A 20,842-nucleotide genomic window follows, 5' to 3' on the forward strand; every position below is an offset into this window, starting at 1 on the left:
TCTGCCACAATGATTCTTGGATCTCTTATTTCTTTAATATGCACCACTGCTTTTTCCAGAGGTCATCCAGCAATGTTAGTCTATTTGCATGGGCCTTAAATCCTGAGGCAAGAAAGAGTGCCCCATATCCAAAAACTCTCTCTTATCTTGTTTGATATTCCCGTTCCCTAGTCCAGTACCCTTAGCAACCACTCTCAGTTCTTGTTCAAATTGACCCATTCCTGTAGCACTTACAGCAATATAATCTTCCTCTTCCTTTAGCAGACCTACTACTTCCCCACTTGGGCCATACTGAAATTTGACCTTAGCTTGTGGCCATAAGGGAAGGTTGGTATAGATCATGAGGAAAGCTACTAGCATTGTCCTTAAGGTAGTTGCTTCACTTGAGGTTTCCATATATTCAAGGGGATAGTTAGGTGGAAGAAGCATGCTCTCTTCTAACAGGGGAACTTGAGACTTACTTGCAGGCCCACATGTTCATGGAAAACTTCAAGTTCATTGTTCTATCTACATCTGCCAGCTAGCCTTTGAACTCCCACTTCTTTCCTTTATGGCTGTGATTTTGGCATAGACTTGCCTGAGATGCAATGTCTCATAAATTCTGCCACCCCTAAAATTGAGTTCTCAGTCTAGTCTTCAGTATAATGAATTCTTTATCTGCAGGAGATGAAAGTCTTTTAAATGTTGCCATTTGTTAATTTAAACTGGTGATTATTTAGCCTGTCATTTTCTCTCTTCAGCACTCTCAGTGACAGCCACCCAATTCCGTAGTCCTTATAGTCACTGTTTACAACGTAATCCCTCAAATGCTTGTCATGTTGTACAAACTAAGTGCATATCTCCTTTCATGTACAAGTGAATTAGCAAATGGCTACTCTTCTATGTCAGAGACTATCATTGACTTCACTTACAAACAGTAATTGGGTACATCCTCATGGTAGCTCTTCATTCAAGTGATCCATCTTCAGAATCCCATCAGTGAGGTCTGTTTGTTAGGACCACTCTTGCTACCAGCTGTTTGGGTCACATTCCCTAGAATCTCGCCTCAGTCAGAGATTTTTGTGCTAGAAATACATTGAAGTTTATATTCTCAGGAGAAACCTGTAAGTAAATGAGGAATATAGGATAAAGTAGGAGACACTGACAGAAATGTGGTTTTAGGAGTTTTGTCTGAGCATCACCTCAGAAGGAACTTTGACGAATAAATTGCACCTCAGAGGTTATCCTGTCCTGAGACGAGGAGATGGGGCTCTTTTACCCTCCTATTTCATTCCCCCATGGCTATGAGCTTCATCCTGAAGGAGGCAAAGGCAAAGTAGAGCATAGGAATCTCGGTAGTAGGTGGTTCTTTCCAGCCATGGTCAATTCTCCAGAGATGCAGATAAGCTCCATTAGCTGTCAATAGAGAAGGAAGTGGGAAGATTAGCCGTGTATATTAGGATTTGGACTTCTGGGCAGGTCATCAGCAGCAACTACCACAGATACCTTCTCTGTGCTAGAGACTTTACCAACAAGCATATCTCACAGGAGGGGGCTTGAGCTACCTTGAATCAGCATTCAATGCACATCCATTCATTTATATCAGTTCAGGATTGGTATCTTGAAATTGGCTGTGGAGGGAGTAATCACATCACAGAAATCTGTAAATGGAACAGTTCAGGGCTCCATTCCCAGAGCTTGTTGTTAAAACTTTTACCAACATACCTCTGCATTCAAATTTTAAAAGTCAGAATCGTATTTTATAAGTGAGAAAACTAGTATCAGAATGATTAGTGTACTTCAATTCAGTCTCTCACTTGCGTCCAACTCTTTGCAACCCCATGGACTGCAGCACCCCAGGCCTCCCTGTCCATCATCACCAACTCCCAGAGCCTGTTCAAACTCATGTCCATCGAGTTGATGATGCCATCCCACCGTCTAATACTCTGTCGTCCCCTTCTCCTCCTGCCTTCAATCTTTCCCAGCATCAGGATCTTTTCCAGTGAGTCAGTTCTTCACATCAGGTGGCCCAAATATTGGAGCTTCAACCTCAGCTTCAGTCCTTCCAATGAGTGTTCAGGACTGATTTCCTTCAGGATTGACTGGTCTGATCTATTGCAGTCCAAGTGACTCTATTAAGAGTCTGCTCCAACACCACAGTTCAAAAGCATCAGTTCTTTGATGCTCCGTTTTCTTTATGGTCCAGCTCTCACATCCATACATGACTACTGGAAAAACAATAGCTTTGACTAGATGAACCTTTGTCGACAAAGGAATGTCTCTGCTTTTTAATATGCTGTCTAGGTTAGTCACAGCTTTTCTTCCAAGGAGAAGGCGTCTTTTAATTTGATGGATGCAGTCACCATCTGCAGTAATTTTGGAGCCCAAGAAAATAAAGTCTGTCACTGTTTCCATTGTTTCCCCATCTATTTGCCATGAAGTGATGGGACCAGATGCCATCATCTTAGTTTTTTGAATGTTGAGTTTTAAGTCAACTTTTCCACTCTCCTCTTTCACTTTCATCAAAAGACTCTTGAGTTCTTCTTCACTTTCTGCCATAAATATGGTGTCATCTGCATATCTGTGGTTATTGATATTTCTCTCAGCAGTCTTGATTCCAGCTTGTGCTTCATCCAGCCCAGCATTTCTCATGATACACTCTGCATATAAGTTACATAAGCAAGGTGACAGTATACAGCCTTAATGTGCTCTTTTCCCAATTTGAAACCAGTCTGTTCCATGTCCAATTCTAACTGTTGCTTCTTGACCTGCATATAGATTTCTGAACAGGCAGGTAAGGTTGTCTGGTATTCCCATCTCTAAGAATTTTCCAGTTTGTTGTGATTCACACAGTCAAAGGCTTTAGCATAGTCAATGAAGCAGAAGTAGATGTTTTTCTGAAATTTTCTTGCTTTTTCTGTGATGCAGCAGGTGTTGGCAATTTGATCTCTGGTTCCTCTGCCTTTTCTAAATCCAGCTTGAACATTTGGAAGTTCTTGTTTCACGTACTATTGAAGCCTGGCTTGGAGAATTTTGAGCATTACTTTGCTGGCGTGTGAGATGAGTGCAATTGTGTGGTAGTTTGAACATTCTTGATATTGCCTTTCTTTGGGACTGGAATGAAAACTGACCTTTTCCAGTCCTGTGTCCGCTGCTGAGTTTCCAAATGTGCTGGCATATAGAGTGCAACACTTTAACAGCATCATCTTTTAGGATTTGAAATAGCTTACCTGAAATTCTGTCACCTCCACTAGCTTTGTCCATAGTGTTGCTTCATAAGGCCCACTTGACTTCACACTCCAGGACGTCTGACTCTTAATTGAATGATCACACCATCATGGTTATCTGAGTCATAAAGATCCTTTTTGTATAGTTCTTCTGTGTATTCTGCCACATCTTAATATCTTCTGCTTCCTGTTAGGTCATACCGTTTTTGTCCTTTACCGTTCCATCTTTGCATGAAATGTTCCTTGGTATTTCTTATTTTCTTGGAGACATCTCTAGTCTTTCCCATTCTCTTGTTTTCCTCTATTTCTTTGCACTGATCACTGAGGAAGACCTTCTTATCTCCCCTTGCTGTTCTTTGGAATTCTGCATTCAGACAGATATATCTTTCCATTTCTCCTTTACCTTTCCTTTTTCTTTTCTCAGCTGTTTGTAAGGCCTCCTCAGACAATCATTTTGCCTTTTTGCATTTCTTTTTCTTGAGGATGGTTTTAGTGTACTTATCATCTCTCTAATAATATATAGAATTGGAAATCTAGCTTTGTCTGATTCCAAAATTTGGACGCCCACTGTGGAACATGTTGCTTTTTGAACATAGAAATTTCATTTTCTTTTGAATCATTTGGATTGGCTAAGTTTCCATGTGATCCTGAATGCATTTTGATTACCAACATCTACTCCAAGTTCATGATTTTATTATATTGGCCTAGTAAAGAGCAACCCCAGGACACATGACTATCATTTTGCCTTTGTTTTAAACATTCTTCCCTTTATCATGTTTTCCTAACTGCTCTTTCTGGAATATAAAAGACTTTTAGTAAATATTTGCTAAATAAATGAGTGATAATACTTTATTATGAAGTTAGATTTTTTTTGAAGTAAGGAGAAATTAGCATACCCTTCTTTAATTAAAATCATAGGCTAAAAATTATCTCATAGTGCCACAGGTATGATTGTAGGAAATATTTCATGTTGAACCAGAATTGATACACATTTGAAAAAGATACAGACTTACTCTCACCTAACTAAGGGGTTTTAGTGCATTTTTAGTTAAATGTAAGTACAATATAGTTACTTGTTCTGTCTTATGTCAAATTACAGTATGAAATAAATTGAATGGTTAAGCTGAAAATCACTTTAGTTTTCATATAGACTTGAAAATCTAACTTTTGTGAAAATTTAACTTTTGTGACATGGAATTGACTGTGTTTTGGTTTTATTTGTATTTCTGAAGCAAGGAGAGGTCAGACTGAAGTGTTTGAAAGCTCTACAAAGTCTGTATACCAATAGAGAATTATTCCCCAAGTTGGAGCTCTTCACTAACCGATTCAAGGTAAGAATGTTAACTTCTTTTCTTTTTCACTTTAAAAATGCTTGTTATGGCTAGCTTAGCAAATGGCATTACCATAGCAAGTGTAGCTCGTATTCTTTACTACATATTCTTTAAATAGACCTGTATTAAATAGATGAATCTCTGCTTTAGAAAAGATATTACCAACATGAGGTCTTATTTATTACCTTCAATGGGAAGCTCTCCTCCTTAAAATAAGATTTTTCTCCTGGACATCTTTTTATACTTAATGATTTTGCAAGGTAAGGTTTGTCTCTTTGTTAGAGAATGCTAGTTGATGAAAATTATAAACATTTACAGCACCTCCTGTGTGTGCATAGGACCATGATGATAACATTTGAAAAGGAAAACTTTCCATCTAATCTAATCATCATTAGACTAATCTGTCATTACTCTTCCATCATCTCCCCCCAAAACATTACCTCAGATCTGTCTCAGCTTCTTTTCTGTTCATGGTTGGTTTGACTTATAACTTTTCTTCAGGATCGCATTGTATCAATGACACTTGATAAGGAATATGATGTTGCTGTTGAAGCTATTCGATTGGTTACACTAATACTTCAGTAAGTATAATATTTTAATTTAGTCTGTTAAAATATTAATGTTGTTTCCCAGCATTATTAGTGCCCTTCACATATATAATCCTAATGTGTATTCTTATCACTTTTGGTTTTGCTTTCTTATTTTAAGGTTAGGTTTGAAACAAAATGTTTTCTGTTTGTTTTTTATTTTGAATATTTTCTATTTCCTCTATGTAAAAGTTCTTTTATGCAATCCAGAAAAAGTACCAATGAAGTAACATTGTTATTGTTTAACCTCTAAGTCACGTCCAACTCTTTCGGAACTTGTTGGACTGTAGCCCACCAGGCTCCTCTGTCCATGGGATTTCCCAGGCAAGATTACTGGAGTGGGTTGCCATTTCCTTCTCCAAGGGATCTTCCCAACCCAGGGATTGAACCCACATTTCCTGCATTGGAAGGTGGGTTCTTCTGTTTAAAGAGAGAGACAGAGAAATTGAGAAAGAAAAGACTTAAAAGGGTTAGGTTTTTCAAATAGACTTCTTTGGAATGGTACAGAAGTAAAAGAAGGAAACAAGGTGATTAAATTATGTCATTAATATGCTATAGATTTTAAAATAGGAATAGTTTCATATATAGAACTAACTAAAAACCAGGAAGAATCTGTATGAGAGAATGCAAGACCTGACAAAGTCATTACAAATCCTCTACTCCCTGTTTTATGATGCTATATCTGTCATACACCAAATATCATGTATTCCAGGGTCTATTGTTGTTTTGGTCTCATTTTGCCTCTTTCTGCTGTACTACCATATTCTTTATTATTGTGGCTTTATATTCTAGTAGATGTTGTGTGCTTATGGCCTCTTACTGATCAGTACCTTCTTTGCCTTTCTTTTTAAAATGCACTTAGCTACTTTTTTCTTTATGAATTTTTAAGGTGCTTTTGTCTAATTCCTCAGAAACTTTGGTTGGGAGTTTAAATATTAGAACTGCATTTAGGAACTTCCCTGGCAGTCCAGTGGTTAAGACTTTGCACTTTCACTACAGGGACAAGGGTTTGATCCCTAGCTGGGAAACTAAGATCTTACAGTGGCGTGGCCAAAGAAAAAAAGAACTGCATTTAATTTTATGATAAATTTAGGAGAGAATGGAATTTTTTATAATTATATATATCATTTATACATGAAAATGGTATATTCCTTTATTCAGATCTCATTAAGTCTTGTGTAAGGTTTAAATTTGTTTTGTAGCAGTAGTGTATATTGTTTACTGGGTTAATTCTTAAATACTTTATGGTTTTTTTGTTATGTGATAAATATTTAGTTTTAAAATATTTTCTACTGAATTATTGCTAAGACAGAGAACCTTAATTTTCATGTTTGTCTTTTATGTGCAGCATAGTAGAACTTTTATCCATGCTGATGGTTTGATTTTCTTGAATTTACTATGTAGATTATTTTATGCTGTGAAGACAATTTTAGTTCTGTCTTCTCCTCTTCTCATTTTAAAACTTTTGTTTCATTTTCTTGTCTAATTCCATTAGCCCAGATATTGAGCACTATAAAAGTATCCCTGATAATGGATTTTTTTGTTCTTTTTCTAGGAAGGCATCTAAAGTTTTTTTGTTACTGAGATAGGTTTTTGATATGAAAAATGTTCTTTTGTATTCTCAGTTTTCTGGGATTTTCTTTTTTTACATAGATGAGTCTGAATGAAATTGGTGTATTTGTCTAATGGTAAACCACATGTGCATTTCTAAACTAAATCCTGTTTGAACGTGACATATTTGTTTTCACTGTAATTTGCTTAAATGCAGTTTTATGTTTTATTTTGGATTTTCACAGTTGTGTTATATATAACTTTGACATTTTTTTCTTTTCTTTATCCAACTTTGAGATCAGGGTTATATATATACTCTTTGTAAATTATCATCAGTAATTTCTCACCCTTTTTCTGTTCTGAAATAACTTTTCTATGACAAAGATTTTCTTCTTAAAAGTTTGAGAGAATTCTCTTGTTAAAGCCATATCAGTTTTAAGTTTCTTTTGAGGAGAAGTCTTTGATCATCATTCCTACTTCTTTAACTGTTATCTAAGTTAATCTTTATTTCCTCTTATATTAATTTTGGCTTTTTATAAGCTTTTGAAAATATATCAGTTTTATCACAGTTTTCAACTTTATTGTTTTATTGTTTATGATATGTTTATTCATAAAACTTTGCTATTTTTCTGTTATTTCTCTTTTTCATCATTTATCTTATTTGTATCCCCTTTTTCTTGGTAAGTCATGCCAGAGGTTTGTCCATCCTACTGTTCTTTTCAATGAATTAGTTTCTTTAAGCTATTTGTTTATTGTTTCTGAATAATCATGTTTAAAGTAATGAATATACCTTTAAGTACTACTTTCAATTTCACTACTTTACTTGTCTCCTAAAAATTTGGACATGGAATATTTTCATAGGCAATTAATGATAAATATTTTGATTACTGTTATGATTTTCAGTTTAATCATGGATTATTCAGTAGTAATTTCTGTTCTCCCTAGATCAGATTGTTTAAAGCTATTCTTTCTATTTTATTGTATTATTTAAGAATGTGTTCTGCATATTTTGGTTAATCTTCTGAATGTTCTAAATATGTGTAAAAACAATACTTCTCTGTGTTGCTTATGTAGTTAATGTATTTATATTCATTACTTTGAATTTATTCAGTGTCATCCAAATTATCTATAACTTTACTTTTTTTTGCCTATTTTTTCAGAAGGATATGTTAGAGTCTTCCAACTACTATCTTATCTTTTCTTACACACTGTTGTTTGATATACTTCAGAGTATATAGATCAGTACCTCTCTATTCATGATTTGTACATCTTCTGATAGTATTCACTTTATTGTTATATCTCTTTCTTTGTCATTTATGAAGATTATGACTACTATGACAAGTAGATTATAATCTAAGTTTGAATTTTACAAGTTTATCAATGTCTTTCCCTTGAACAAAAAATAACCTCATTCCACCCACTCATCTTTTTCATTTAAATTGTCTAGAGTTTAAAATCTGTTGTTAAGGATTACTTTTTTACCCTTTTTTTTTTGCTTTTGTTAAAATTTAGTTTCAATACTTGCTCATTCAGGCAAGTGTTAACTGCTTTGGTATTTTCAGTACTTCTTCCCTTACCTTCAGGGAAGAGTAATTCTCTCTGTTGTTGTTGTTTAGTCGCTCAGTCATGTCCCATTCTTTGTGACCCCATGGAGTGCAGCACGCCAGGCCTGCCTGTCCCTCACCATTTCCCAAAGTTTGCCAAGTTCATGTCCATTGGATCTGTGATGCCATCCAGCCATTTCATCCTCTGACGCCTTCTCCTGCTCTCAGTGTTTCCCTGCGTAAGGGACTTTTCCAAGGAGTCGGCTGTTCGTATCAGATGACTGAAATACTGGAGCTTCAACTTCAGCTTCTCTGATAGCTCAGTTGTTAAAGAATCTGCTTGCAATGCAGGAAACCCCGGTTTGATTCCTGGGTTGGCAAGATCCTCTGGAGAAGGGATAGGCTACTCACTTCAGTATTTTGGGGCTTCCCTTGTGGCTCAGCTGGGAAAGAATCTGCCTGCAATGTGGAGACCTGTGTTCTGTCCCTGGGTTGGGGAGATTCCCTGGAGAAGGAAAAGGCTACCCACTCCAGTATTCTGGCCTGGAGAATTCCATGGACTGTATCATCCATAGGGTCCCAAAGAGTCAGACACAACTGAGCGACTTTCACTATGCTCAGCTTCAGTGTCAGTTTTTCCAACAAGTATTCAGGGTTGATTTCCCTTAAGATTGACTGGTTTGATCTCCTTATTGTCCAAGGAACTTTCAGGAGTCTTCTCCAGCACCACAGTTCGAAGGCATCAATTCTTTGGCGCTCTGCCTTATTTACAGCAGTCTCTCATAGGCTCCTCCAATATTATATTTTCTGGCTAGTTTACTTCCTTAAAGAGTGTTTTTCAAACTATCTGATACCTTGTTTGGCTAAAAAAAAAAATCATACTTTACTCTTGAATTTAGAAAGTAGTTTGGCTAGTTTCAAAAGTCTATTTTTAAGATTCTTTTCTGTGTTTTCATTGGAGGAAATAAGGTCAGAACATATATAAAAAGTACAGTTATGGCCCTCCAACTGTGTCAGATGATCTAATTCATTAGATAACTTTGGTCCTTTTCTGGATTCCTCAGAGAGCTCTCCCTGTTGGAGGAGAGGGAGGTGTCATCCTGAGACCCACAGAAGTCCTTAGGATGGACCTCCTAGTGAGGGTCGTTGGCAACCCACAGGAAAAATTTAGGAGGGAACCATAGTAAAGGGAAAGCAAGTTTATTTAGTGATACACATTCCATAGACAGATTGCAGTCTGTCTCAGAAGGCAAGAGCCACCCCAAGGCACAGGGTCCTCTGGGAAAGTGAAATAGGCCCAGGGACATGGGGACGTACTTTTTTTGGGTAAAGTGATTTCATAGGCTAATGAGTAGGAGAAATATTCTTGCTATTTTGGGGAAGGGTGGGTATTTCCCAGAAATTGGGCCTCTGCCCACTCTTTTTGGCCTTTTATGGTTCTTTTCAGAACTGACATGGTGTGAAAGGAGTGCTTTTTAGTATTTCAGTGAAGGTATTATGAGCTAAAGGTCAGTAACTGTACTATTCTCAAAGCCACCTTGGTTTCAGCTGGCTCCAGCCTGTCCAGCATGCCAGCAGGTGCTCCCCATCGTCATTATCTCACGTTTGTGTCCTGCCCTTTTCCCTCCTGTCTTATCCCCTCTTTGGGTGTTTATGACAGTGGTTCCCCACAGTGGATGATGCTTCCTCTGGCTATTTACTTTGTGATTCTGCACCTGGCTTTCGGTTTCCTCTCTTTGAATCTCTAGCCCTGTATATGGCCTTGTTGGGCAGGATGTCTTTTAAAACTATACAGGCTGGCTCCCTTTAATTATTTCATGTCTGGCCTAAAGGAAACTTGGAGGAACTATGAATTTCTACTCATTATATTGCTCTGTCTCCTGATTTCTACTTTTATGGTGAGGTTCACAAACTAACTCTCCAGTCTCTTATAGCACTGCATGAAATAATCTGGCCTTATTTTTCTTGGCTTGTGAGATGTCTACCAAAACTTCCTCAGAATAACAAGTTAAAGTCACCTTTAACATCCTGTTGTACTATCTTTAAATTCTTTTTCTCTCCATCTGTTTATTCTTCTTTTGGTGTAGATTATTTCCTTTCCCTTATGAGCTTGGATTACTGAGAAATGTTAATTTTTTTTTTCCTATGAGTTTAACTTCATCCTGAGGGTATTAGTTCATTGAGCTGATTTATATACATATAATTAAGTAGTTAAAACTTAGGCCTTGTTGAGAGGGGAAAAGCGTGAACTTTAAAAATAAACTGCTTCTAATCTGTCTCCCTTTCTTGATATCCAGCTCTTTTTCATTCAGAACTAAAGTTTCTTCCTTATACTATGATGCAACCACATTATTTTGCTGCAAAGGTCATTCTAATTTATATTCATTTGACTAGTCTCCATCTAGTCTCTGAGGCATCTCCAGAATTGAATTCTGTGGAATGAGTTTATACTGCTACATCTCGTCAAGAACCTGTACAGCCCAAACATTCTGTACCCCATCTAGTCATTAATCTTTAATCCTTTCAAATGTTTTTAACCATATTAATAGTCAGGAAATAGATATTCCCTCTTTGGGAAAAAAATACTTAAATATACATTCCAGCAAACCAATAAAAGGTTGAAACTTTACGACTACATGAAAAGAAAGATGGCAAATTTACATTAGTAAAGGAATGATTATGACTGGTAAATCCATTTTATATAGAAAGAAGACTAAATAGTATTGTAAATATTGTGATAAACTATAAAATAGACAATTCTGGCAAGAGTGACATAGCACAGTAACAATTTAACTGTGAAATGGGTGAATATATGACTAATGTCTGTTAACAAAAAAACTTATGCACGTTTAAAGAAACTGAGCTAAATTGGGCTAATATATATCCCAAGATATTAAGAGTCGCTGTCTATAGGTGTGTATGGGAAGAAATGTGGACCTTTTATTTTCATGTTTTATCTGTATTTTCTGAATTTTATATAACAATTGAAGTGCCCTTTGTAGTTAAGGAAAAATATTATTTTCAAACTCAACTAAAAAGAGTGGAAAAATAAAATCAGTATACCTTGAGCTTTTATAAAGAACCATACTAAATTTTGATGAAGGTAGAACTGACAGTAAACATTTGTTTTGGCTCAGTTTTACTTTTCTGAATTTTTCAGTGGAAGTGAAGAAGCTCTTTCCAATGAAGACTGTGAAAATGTTTACCATTTGGTGTACTCAGCACATCGCCCTGTTGCTGTGGCAGCTGGAGAATTCCTTCACAAAAAGTGAGTTAATTCTCTATGAAACAAGTTCCACTTTTCTGTTTTTGTTTTGTTGTTGTTTTATAGTTAGTAAAAGAGTGACTGAAAATAGTGCTAGAAGTGGCCACTGCAGATTCTGTGGGCTGTAACATTCTTACAGCCTACATACACATCATGAATCACATCTCTGAGAAAGATGTCCCTTGTGACGTATTCCTTTGATCTAAAATCTAAAAGGACAGTCGTCAGCTGGTCAGCTCGTTGTAAATGGAGATAGCAGAAGTGCTTGAAGTTTATAAAGACTCACCTAAGTAATTGATATTTTATTTCATCAAATTGTTTTCCCTTTTAAAATTCTGTGTTCTCATCTTAACTTCCCAACACTTCAAAATACCTCCCAAATTTTCAGGGTTGTTTTTTTTTTTTTCATCTTATTAGGAGGAGGATTATTTTAATCAGTAATCTGTAATGATAGAAAAATACGTATGCAGCTACAGTTTAATTTCAAAGCAAAATCTCATCCAATTTTTTGACAAAGCATAGCGCTGAGAGTTTTTTTATGTAATTAAACATCCTTATGAAATATGTTTTTGATCATGGTCTCTATATATTCTATAATTTATTAATTCATTCTTAAAATATAAGCATATTCTTGGGCAGGGGGATGTTTTGCTGTGTTTTTGTTTTTATTCATAGATTTAACATAGTCACTTTGACGGGTTAACCCAGAGGTCTTTTACATGTAGTGATTTGTAATTATGTGTGATTATGCTAAGCACAGATATAAATCATGCACTGGGCAACTGTTGTACATGGGTGATTGACTTTGATAATGAGCAAGTGTGGCCCTCCATCTAGCATCAGCATCTTGGTGCTACAATCACAAACTGCTCTTTACTCAGTGGTAAAGTGACTCTTGCTTATAACTATTATATATTTGTCTCACTGTCTCTTTTTAAACCTGTTTCTTTGTGGACAGCTACAAAGTAGGCTAAGACTGAGGGTGCTCAGCTGTCATAGGAGTCAGCAAAGCACAAGGAAGTGCCACACATCCGGTGTGCTTAGCCACTCAGTCGTGTCCAGCTCTTTGGACTGCAGCCTGCCAAATTCCTCTGTCCATGAGATTTTCCAGACAAGAACACTGGAGTGGTTTTCTGTTTCCTCCTTCAGGGGATCTTTCCGACCCAGGGATTGAACCTGATCTCCTGTGTCTACTGCATTGCAGGTGGATTCTTTACTAGCTGAGCCATTGAGGAAGCCCCTCTTTACTCAGTGATACCTCTCAAAACAAGAAAGAGCTATGTCTATGTAAAAAAAAAAAATCTTTATTTAAGAAGGAAGCTGGCTAGTAGTGCATGCTGCTAATGAAAGTGAAGAAGTCAGAATTTTCAGGCATGGCTTTTACAATAAGATGTGACTCTGACTCATGGGCTAATATAGAATAGTGCTATTTCCATATTTATCTTGAGGTGTTGTCTGTCGCAAATATCAAGGGTATACTGTAGTCTTAATTTCCCTTTCTTTTTGTTTTATTATATTCTAGTTAGTCTCTTTTTTAACTTTTCAAAAGGAATTTTAGAAAGAATTTATTGCTTCTGTATGTTTAGAAAGAATGTATTGCTTCTGTAGTTTCAAAGAAAAGATAGATTTAAAAAGGTTCATTATCTACAGAATGGAGGCCATTAACGGCAACACTGGAATCAGAAAGAGCCCTTGGATATATGTAATTTTATCTGTATTGTATTTGTTTAAGTTTGAAACATTTGCTAAAATTTTTTAAATTTAACATTTCATATAAATATCTACCAATGTAAGCCTCCATTATATTTTATTTCTTTAAGAAAATGGAGTCAATTCCAAAAGCTTCGCTTCATAAGCATCTTTTATTCCCCTGCCCTGGAAATACTCAGTTGGAGAACTTTTGAAAAAGCTAATCTTTTTTAGCATTTTCCTACCATTTAATATTGTGATCTTTTAAAATCTGTTAAGTAAACTGTAGAGTAGACTCAGAATTCCATGATCAAGTTTGGATTTTTTGTTTGTTTTTTACCAAACGTACATCCACATACACTTGGTCTGTTTTTTAGTCTCAACACTGAAATTTATATACTGAAGGAGAAGACTTAAATTCATATCCATGTAAATTTGTAATATTCTTATTTTGTTACTTATTTCCAGATTGTTTAGCAGACATGACCCACAAGCAGAAGAAGCATTAGCAAAGAGAAGGGGGAGAAACAGTCCGAATGGGAACCTTATTAGGATGCTTGTCCTTTTCTTTCTTGAAAGTGAGGTAAATTTTTAACATAGCTCTTTAATTTGTGTATTAGATTACATTTTAAGTAAAATTGTCATTTAATCATTGTAATTAATGATTTTTTTTAATCAAATGAAGACAAGACTGTTTCTTACAAAGTTGCCTTCATGGATATTTTAAATTTTTTGGCTGTGCTGCACAACTTGTGGGATGTTAGCTCCCTGAGTGAAAGCCCATGTCCTATCCGTTGGACCACCAGGAAATTCCTTAGCTCCATAGATTTGATTCCATGATAATGGGATCAGTACACTACCTTTTTTGGGAATATGTGTGCAGATATGGATTAACACTGAATATAGGTTAGCAGTTTTTAAAGTTTTATAGTACTTCATTGCAATACAGCATACTCTTTTTGTTGCTTTTTGTTTTTCTTGTAGCTTTTCTTTTTACCTGTAGCTTTTAAATTACATTATTTAGGGAATTCCCTGGTGATCCAGCAGTTCACCAGGGAATTCCCTGCAGAGGGCCCGGGTTCGATCCCTAGTCAGAAAACTAAGATCCTACAAGCTGTGTGGTATGGCCAAAATAAAAAGAAAAATTTTATTATTGAAAAAGTATATGAACATTTTCAAGCTGTCAAAACCACTGGTTCTATCTTGTTTGAAAGTTGTTATTTAAGGAAAAATATGAATTTGAATGTAAATTAGTAGTTATGCAAGCTTATGCAGCATTTCCATGTCAATTTATCAAACAGTTAACATCCATAACATATTATCTATCAGAATCTGTTTGCACATGTGAACTTTAGTTTGCCCATTTAAATGTTCTTTAATGTTAGAACTGTATTTCCAACTGCTGGTATAACATGGGGGGATAGCAAACTTACACCTGAAGCTCTGAATGAAAAAACTTGTTGGCTTAGAAATGAGTGGGAATAGAGTTCCAAATAAAGGTAGCAAAAATCTAGAAATCTAGGACCCTGAACTTTACTTGGAGAAAGAGTATTTTTGGTTTGTATGGGAATGTCTAGGAATAAGAGAAACGTAAGAGACTGTATGACTGCTCAAGTTTGAATGTGCTGGAGATACTTTGTAGAAATGAGGAATTGAGAGACAAATAGGTAGTCTATAAGAAAATTAAGATCAGACAGAGATGTAAGGATTAGTGGAAAGAGTGGGGTTAGGGCAAAGCAGAACCAGAAAAGTGAAGGAATTGCTGATATTTTTTAAGTGAGTTGGGAACAGAGAAAGAATATAGTCAAAATGAAACCAACTGGAGAGTTGCATTTGTATAAAGGATGTGTTTAAGAACAGTGTATTATTAAATATGTATACAAATTTTGTGGGGATCTTCTTAAAATGCCAGTTCTAATTCAGTTACTCTTGAGTTGGGATCTGAGATGCTACTTTTTGTTTATGCTTCTGGACCAGAAGTCCACGAACCACTTGGATAGCAAGAGTCCAAAGCATTATTTTCTTAACAAATCAAGTGTGGATATTATTATGGAGTAAAATATAGATGCTTGTGAATGTTTAAGGTAAAACACTAAATACTCAGTAAATATCACAGCTGTGATAGACTATTCAAATTAAACTCTTAACCCTTTAGGTTTTAAAGAAATGAGGTTAAAAGTATTTTGCAACAATCGAGTCCTATTTAAAATTTTGACTTTAATAGTAACAGTAGTATCAAAAATTGATAGGGATGAGATACACATATACTATTAAACTGCTGATAAGTTTGGGAAATATGATCAGATTAGTTGAACTTGATTATTAATTGAAAGAAAATGTTTTGGATCTCTGAAAGTCCAAGGACTTTACTTTTTTGGTATATTAAAAGCCGTAAGTACTTAGTTTTACAGTTTCATCCTCTTTTCATAGCAATAATTTGTGAAGTGTATTACTGCTCTATTTTTGAAATGGTATTACTGTTGTATGTGTTTGCTGCTCTTTACTAAAACGTTACAAGAACAGTAAAATATATTTCCCAGTTGTCTTCTGTGACATTCTTGTCAGCTGCAAAAACAACTGCAAATTGTAGTTAAGGGTTTCTAGTTGATTCATGATCATAATATTGGTGTTTATGGTCTCCTGTTTTATAGGAAGCATTGTTTGTTAAAATCTCTCTTCTTATTTTGTAATACTAGCGTACACCTGGAGTTGAATGCTTATTAAACCCATATTCTTGTAATATGGTGGGATTCTGAGTATATCTTATTCTGAATTCCTCTGGTTTTGCTATAATGTGTGTTTTAGTAATATTTTAGTCATAGGCTCATAAAAAGTTGAATTGAAAGAAACCTTAGAAATCATAAAAGTAGAATAAGTCTAGCGTATAGTTGAATTATCAACCAGTTACCTGGAATTGACTGAACTGATAATCTTTCCTATTCCTTTATTTTACTGGGATGATGATGTTGTTCTTTACTTGCTAAGCCCTGTCCAACTCTGCGCAACCCTATGGACTGTAACCCACCAGGCTCCTCTGTCCCTGGAATTTCCTGGGATGTTAAGTAGTAACATTTTAATAATAATTTAATAATTTTAATAATAGAATTGTAAAATATTGAATTGAAAGAGGTTTGCAGTCCATAGGGTCTTCCTCTTTTATATATGAATTATAGGTGAAATAATCAAGATTAAGAGATCTACCTAAATTAGTTTTTCTTTCTTTTTGTACCAAAAAGTGGCATTTTTAAGCCATCACAACTTTTTTAGCAGTCATTGGTTTCAAGTGAAAAAATACCTAGTATATTTGAGATTGTCGTTGTTGTTTGAAATACATGCCAAATAATAGGAAAAATGGTACTTGTGTATGATAAGTCCAGATTTCCCTGTAGGTTGTGTGACCATGATACTTACTATATAAACTTTTGAAACTGATGCTTTTCAGAGTGATGATGCTGTTAATAATTATTCTAAAGCAGTTAATCATAACCCAGAACATTTCCGGACAATCTAGAAGTATTGTAACTGTACTTCTAGGCATATAGAATGATAAGGCCAATTATGGCAGTCATTTAAGACAGAAAGTTAACAGATATATTATGAATATAACAACCAGGAAATCCCCCCCAGAATAACTTTTTCTTGGTTTTATTTTTTTTAATGTATTCTTCAGGATTACCAAAGCTGACTCTGTTTCAGCAGAGAATAAACCCAGTATAAGAGTATTTACAAATTTAGCCTTAATTATTTAGAATGGTTATTTGCACTGTAAATGATTTTTCATAAAAGGAATAAGTGTAAGATTCCTTTATACTGTGAGCTCCTTTAGAGTATTAACTGTTTGACAGAAGAATTAACTATTTGACATGAGGTACAATATTTATGAATAACCTTGAAACCAATTAAAGACAAGTAGGAACACACTGAGAAAATTTTAATTAAAGTCACCAGGAAAATGAAATTAGTTTGTTATATACAAGATTAGAGGAAACTCTATAAAATAAATTATGCTTAGATATAGCAGGGTAAAATTCACCCCACATAAAGGTAATTTTAATTTATGTATCTAATATAATTCTGATTATTTTGCTGTACAGTGACTCTTTATCCATTAATGAGCAACCTTTTTTGTTCATCTGTTTCAAAGGAATACAAAGAATGCTTGCACAACCTGATTTTCATGCTGTTTTTATAAAATTATGATACCAAAAACTGTTTTTAGAAAGTAAATTTTTGTTTCATTGTTAGGTTTCCAGATCCTTTTTAATCCCAGGGCTTTTTTATGGCCATTGAGAATGCCTCAAGACCTTTCTTCTTAATAGCTTCATCTTTCACTTACAATAGAAAATCCTTGGTATGAATTGTCTGAAAGACTACTGTAACCTTTTACCCTATTGGCCACATTAAAAAAAAATTTTTTTTTTCTCAAACATGGATCTGTCTACCTGGTATTCTTGTAGAGGTTTGAGAGTAGCAAGTTATGTGGCCATCACAGATTCCCCAAGACAGGAAGATGGTATCATGAATATTATGTCAAGCCAGTTCCTGACAGACTATGTTGTACTGATTGTTGTTGCTAATACTATTGAACTTAAAATTTTTAATAAAAAAATGGGCCAACATATTATCTTGCCCTGCTGGTGTACACATTGAGTTTGAAACAAGAGGTTGTTAGTGTTAACAGAATGCATTTTACTAAGCCACCACCTTACAGTCAGAAAGAGGAGATGGTCCAAGACATTAGCATCTATATTGAGAATATACACACAAAAAGTTTCTAGAACAATGACAACATTTCTGAGTTAAATTTTAATATGCTGTCATTTAAGGCAAAATCATCCTTAAAAATGCCAATACTAGGGGAATCACAGTATTTAAAGCCTTGAATTGTTCCAACAACTCATCCAACTGAAAACCTCAGGCTAAAAATGTCAAAATGAATGAGACATTACCAGTTGACAGAACAATGCAAAGTAAATGATTATTAATTCATTCCAATAGAGTTAAGTAACCCATACCTTCACAGAAGACAAAAATCGGGGGAAAATTTTTTTGAGACTTTTTTAGTAGAAATCTGAAATACGTTAAAGACAAGAGAGAGCAACAAAGGCTGGTGAAAGGAGTAAGCTATCAGTAATAATTAAGTGACTGCCCTTTAGTGGAGCTTATTCTTCACTTTAGAAATGCTGGTCCAGGCATTGGGATATAGACATTAGGCTAAGAAGCAAAGTTGTGAATAAATACCCCAATAATTTATAGGTACCTGTAGAGACAGGGAACTTCTGCACTCAAAATACAAAGTGCATACCTACAGTTAGCCTGCCTGACTATATATCCCCCTTTCCACTGTATTCACAACTGAGGAAGCTAGGACCTTGCAATCAGACTCAAGAAAAGCATTCTAGCTACTAACATTCTTCAGTCTGGGCTCATTGATATATATATATATGTATGTATGTATTTATGTATGCTGGTACCCAAGAAACTCTGAAACCTGAAAATAAAATACCATGAAAAAGAAGCACAAGGCCTGACATATGAAAATTTTTTATTAATGCCCCCAAATACAATAAGAAGTAATTATGAAAGAAGAAGAGAGTTCTTAGAAATTAACATGATTTTCAAAATGTGGGGGAAAGGTGGATCATTAAATGACCTGAATTGACATAACCAAGGATTGGCTATAGATGAAGGGATTTTTTTTCCAGGAAGGAAAAAATTTTTTCCAAAGGAGGAAAGAAATTAAAAGTATGAGAGAGAAATTAAGAAATAGGGGGTACAGATTAAGACATTTTATTATGTTACCTAGTAGAAACTCTAAAGAAAACAGAGAATGAAGTAGGGGGAAACTAAACAAAGGATATGTAGTTTAAATGTTTGCTACCTTTGTATCCTATATGCAAAGTATTACTTGAGGAAATTTTTTAGCAAAGTGAAAAATTGATGCAATAACAGGAAAATAAGAAATATAAGAAATATTGGTGAACAAATAAGTCTAGGAATCAAGCTAAACAATATGGCTGTTATGCTTAAGGCAAATAAAATTTTTAAATTTTGGTGATCATGGTGATGGAAAAAACAAGTTAGGAAAAAAACTCTGCAGGAAGCACATATTAAAAAAAAATGTCATTAGTCGAGCACAGGGGAAGCAGATGCCAACATCTGTAATCTCAATAAATGTAAATGGACTAACATGCTTTATTTAAAAGGCAGGTTATCATATAGGGTTGAAATAAAGAGATTAAATGTTTACAAATATACCTTAATCAAAAATTTAACACAGAAAGTGAACTGGATAAATACTGGATGTAATTAACAAATGCTTATAAAAAGCTGAAGTGGCAATGTCATATATAAGTCCAGAATTCAGAACTAAAAGGGACAGGGAGGATATGTATAGAAGATATAATCTGCCAAAAATATAATTGTGAACTTTTTATACCTATTCTATAGATATGGTTAAGTATGTCAAGCATAAACTCAAGTTTACTCAGCATTTTTTTAAATTTTGGTGAAACAGTTTACCATTTTAGCTACTAGTAAGTGTACTTGTTCATTGGCGTTAAGTACATTCACATGGATGTCCAGGTGTCACTACCCTCAATCTCTAGAACTTTTTCTAAATCTTCCCTATATTGAAACTCTGTTACCCACTAAATAGTAACTCCATTTCAGCATAGGCTTAGTAGCCTATTTAGGGAAAAAAAAAAACAAAAAAACTATTGGTTTTTCTATTTTCTGCTAATTTTCATTTTTGATACCAGGTTGTGTGCCGTACTTGTGCCTGTCTCTGTTGGAATGATGTTACTGATAGTCTAGAGATATTTTCCTAGGATATGTGATTTAGAAAGTTTGACTATATCTGGCTGCAAACCTTTCCCCATCTTCTTTCTGAACAGAGATGCTAATCAGTATTATCTACTCTGGCCTTGACAAAAAACATTGGGAAACTGTGGATGTTGAGTGTGCATGAGTGTCTACATAGTTTCCTGAGGCATTTCAGAAAACAGAACGTGAGATTTAAAATGCAAGGGATTCCCACCAACAGTGTAAGAGGGTTCCCTTTTCTCCACACCCTCTCCAGCATTTATTGCTTGTAGAGTTTTGGATCGCAGCCATTCTGACTGGCGTGAAATGGTACCTCATTGTGGTTTTGATTTGCATTTCTCTGATAATGAGTGATGTTGAGCATCTTTTCATGTGTTTGTTAGCCATCTGTATGTCTTTTTTGGAGAAATGTCTTATTTAGTTCTTTGGCCCATTTTTTGATTGGGTCATTTATTTTTCTGGAATTGAGCTGTTGGTGGGAATGCAAACTAGTACAGCCACTATGGAGAACAGTGTGGAGATTCCTTAAAAAACTGGAAATAGAACTGCCTTATGATCCAGCAATCCCACTGCTGGGCATACACACTGAAGAAACCAGAATTGAAAGAGACACATGTACCCCAGTGTTCATCGCAGCACTGTTTATAATAGCCAGGACATGGAAGCAACCTAGATGTCCGTCAGCAGATGAATGGATAAGAAAGCTGTGGTACATATATACAATGGAGTATTACTCAGCCATTAAAAAGAATACATTTGAATCAGTTCTAATGAGGTGGATGAAACTGGAGCCCATTATACAGAGTGAAGTAAGCCAGAAAGAAAAACACCAATTCAGTATACT

At 35.1% G+C, this 20,842-nt stretch overlaps 1 protein-coding gene and 1 long non-coding RNA gene across 7 annotated transcripts in view; one reads left to right on the forward strand and one right to left on the reverse strand.

Annotated features, from left to right (window-relative positions):
• STAG1 (STAG1 cohesin complex component) overlaps positions 1–20,842 on the forward strand; it is a 507,868-nt gene that overhangs the window by 402,487 nt on the left and 84,539 nt on the right. For all 6 annotated transcript variants that reach the window (XM_055569602.1, XM_055569604.1, XM_055569603.1 and 3 more), the window contains 4 exons: positions 4,439–4,537; positions 5,039–5,118; positions 11,380–11,487; positions 13,642–13,756. In XM_055569602.1, the coding sequence (XP_055425577.1) occupies positions 4,439–4,537; positions 5,039–5,118; positions 11,380–11,487; positions 13,642–13,756 (402 nt within the window). The remainder of the gene's footprint in view (positions 1–4,438; positions 4,538–5,038; positions 5,119–11,379; positions 11,488–13,641; positions 13,757–20,842) is intronic.
• Positions 1–20,842, reverse strand: part of LOC129644151 (uncharacterized) — a 66,701-nt gene that overhangs the window by 31,953 nt on the left and 13,906 nt on the right. The gene's annotated exons all lie outside the window — the stretch shown is intronic.

This window comes from Bubalus kerabau, chromosome 2 (genome assembly GCF_029407905.1).
Source record: "Bubalus kerabau isolate K-KA32 ecotype Philippines breed swamp buffalo chromosome 2, PCC_UOA_SB_1v2, whole genome shotgun sequence".
Lineage (NCBI taxonomy): Eukaryota > Metazoa > Chordata > Mammalia > Artiodactyla > Bovidae > Bubalus > Bubalus kerabau.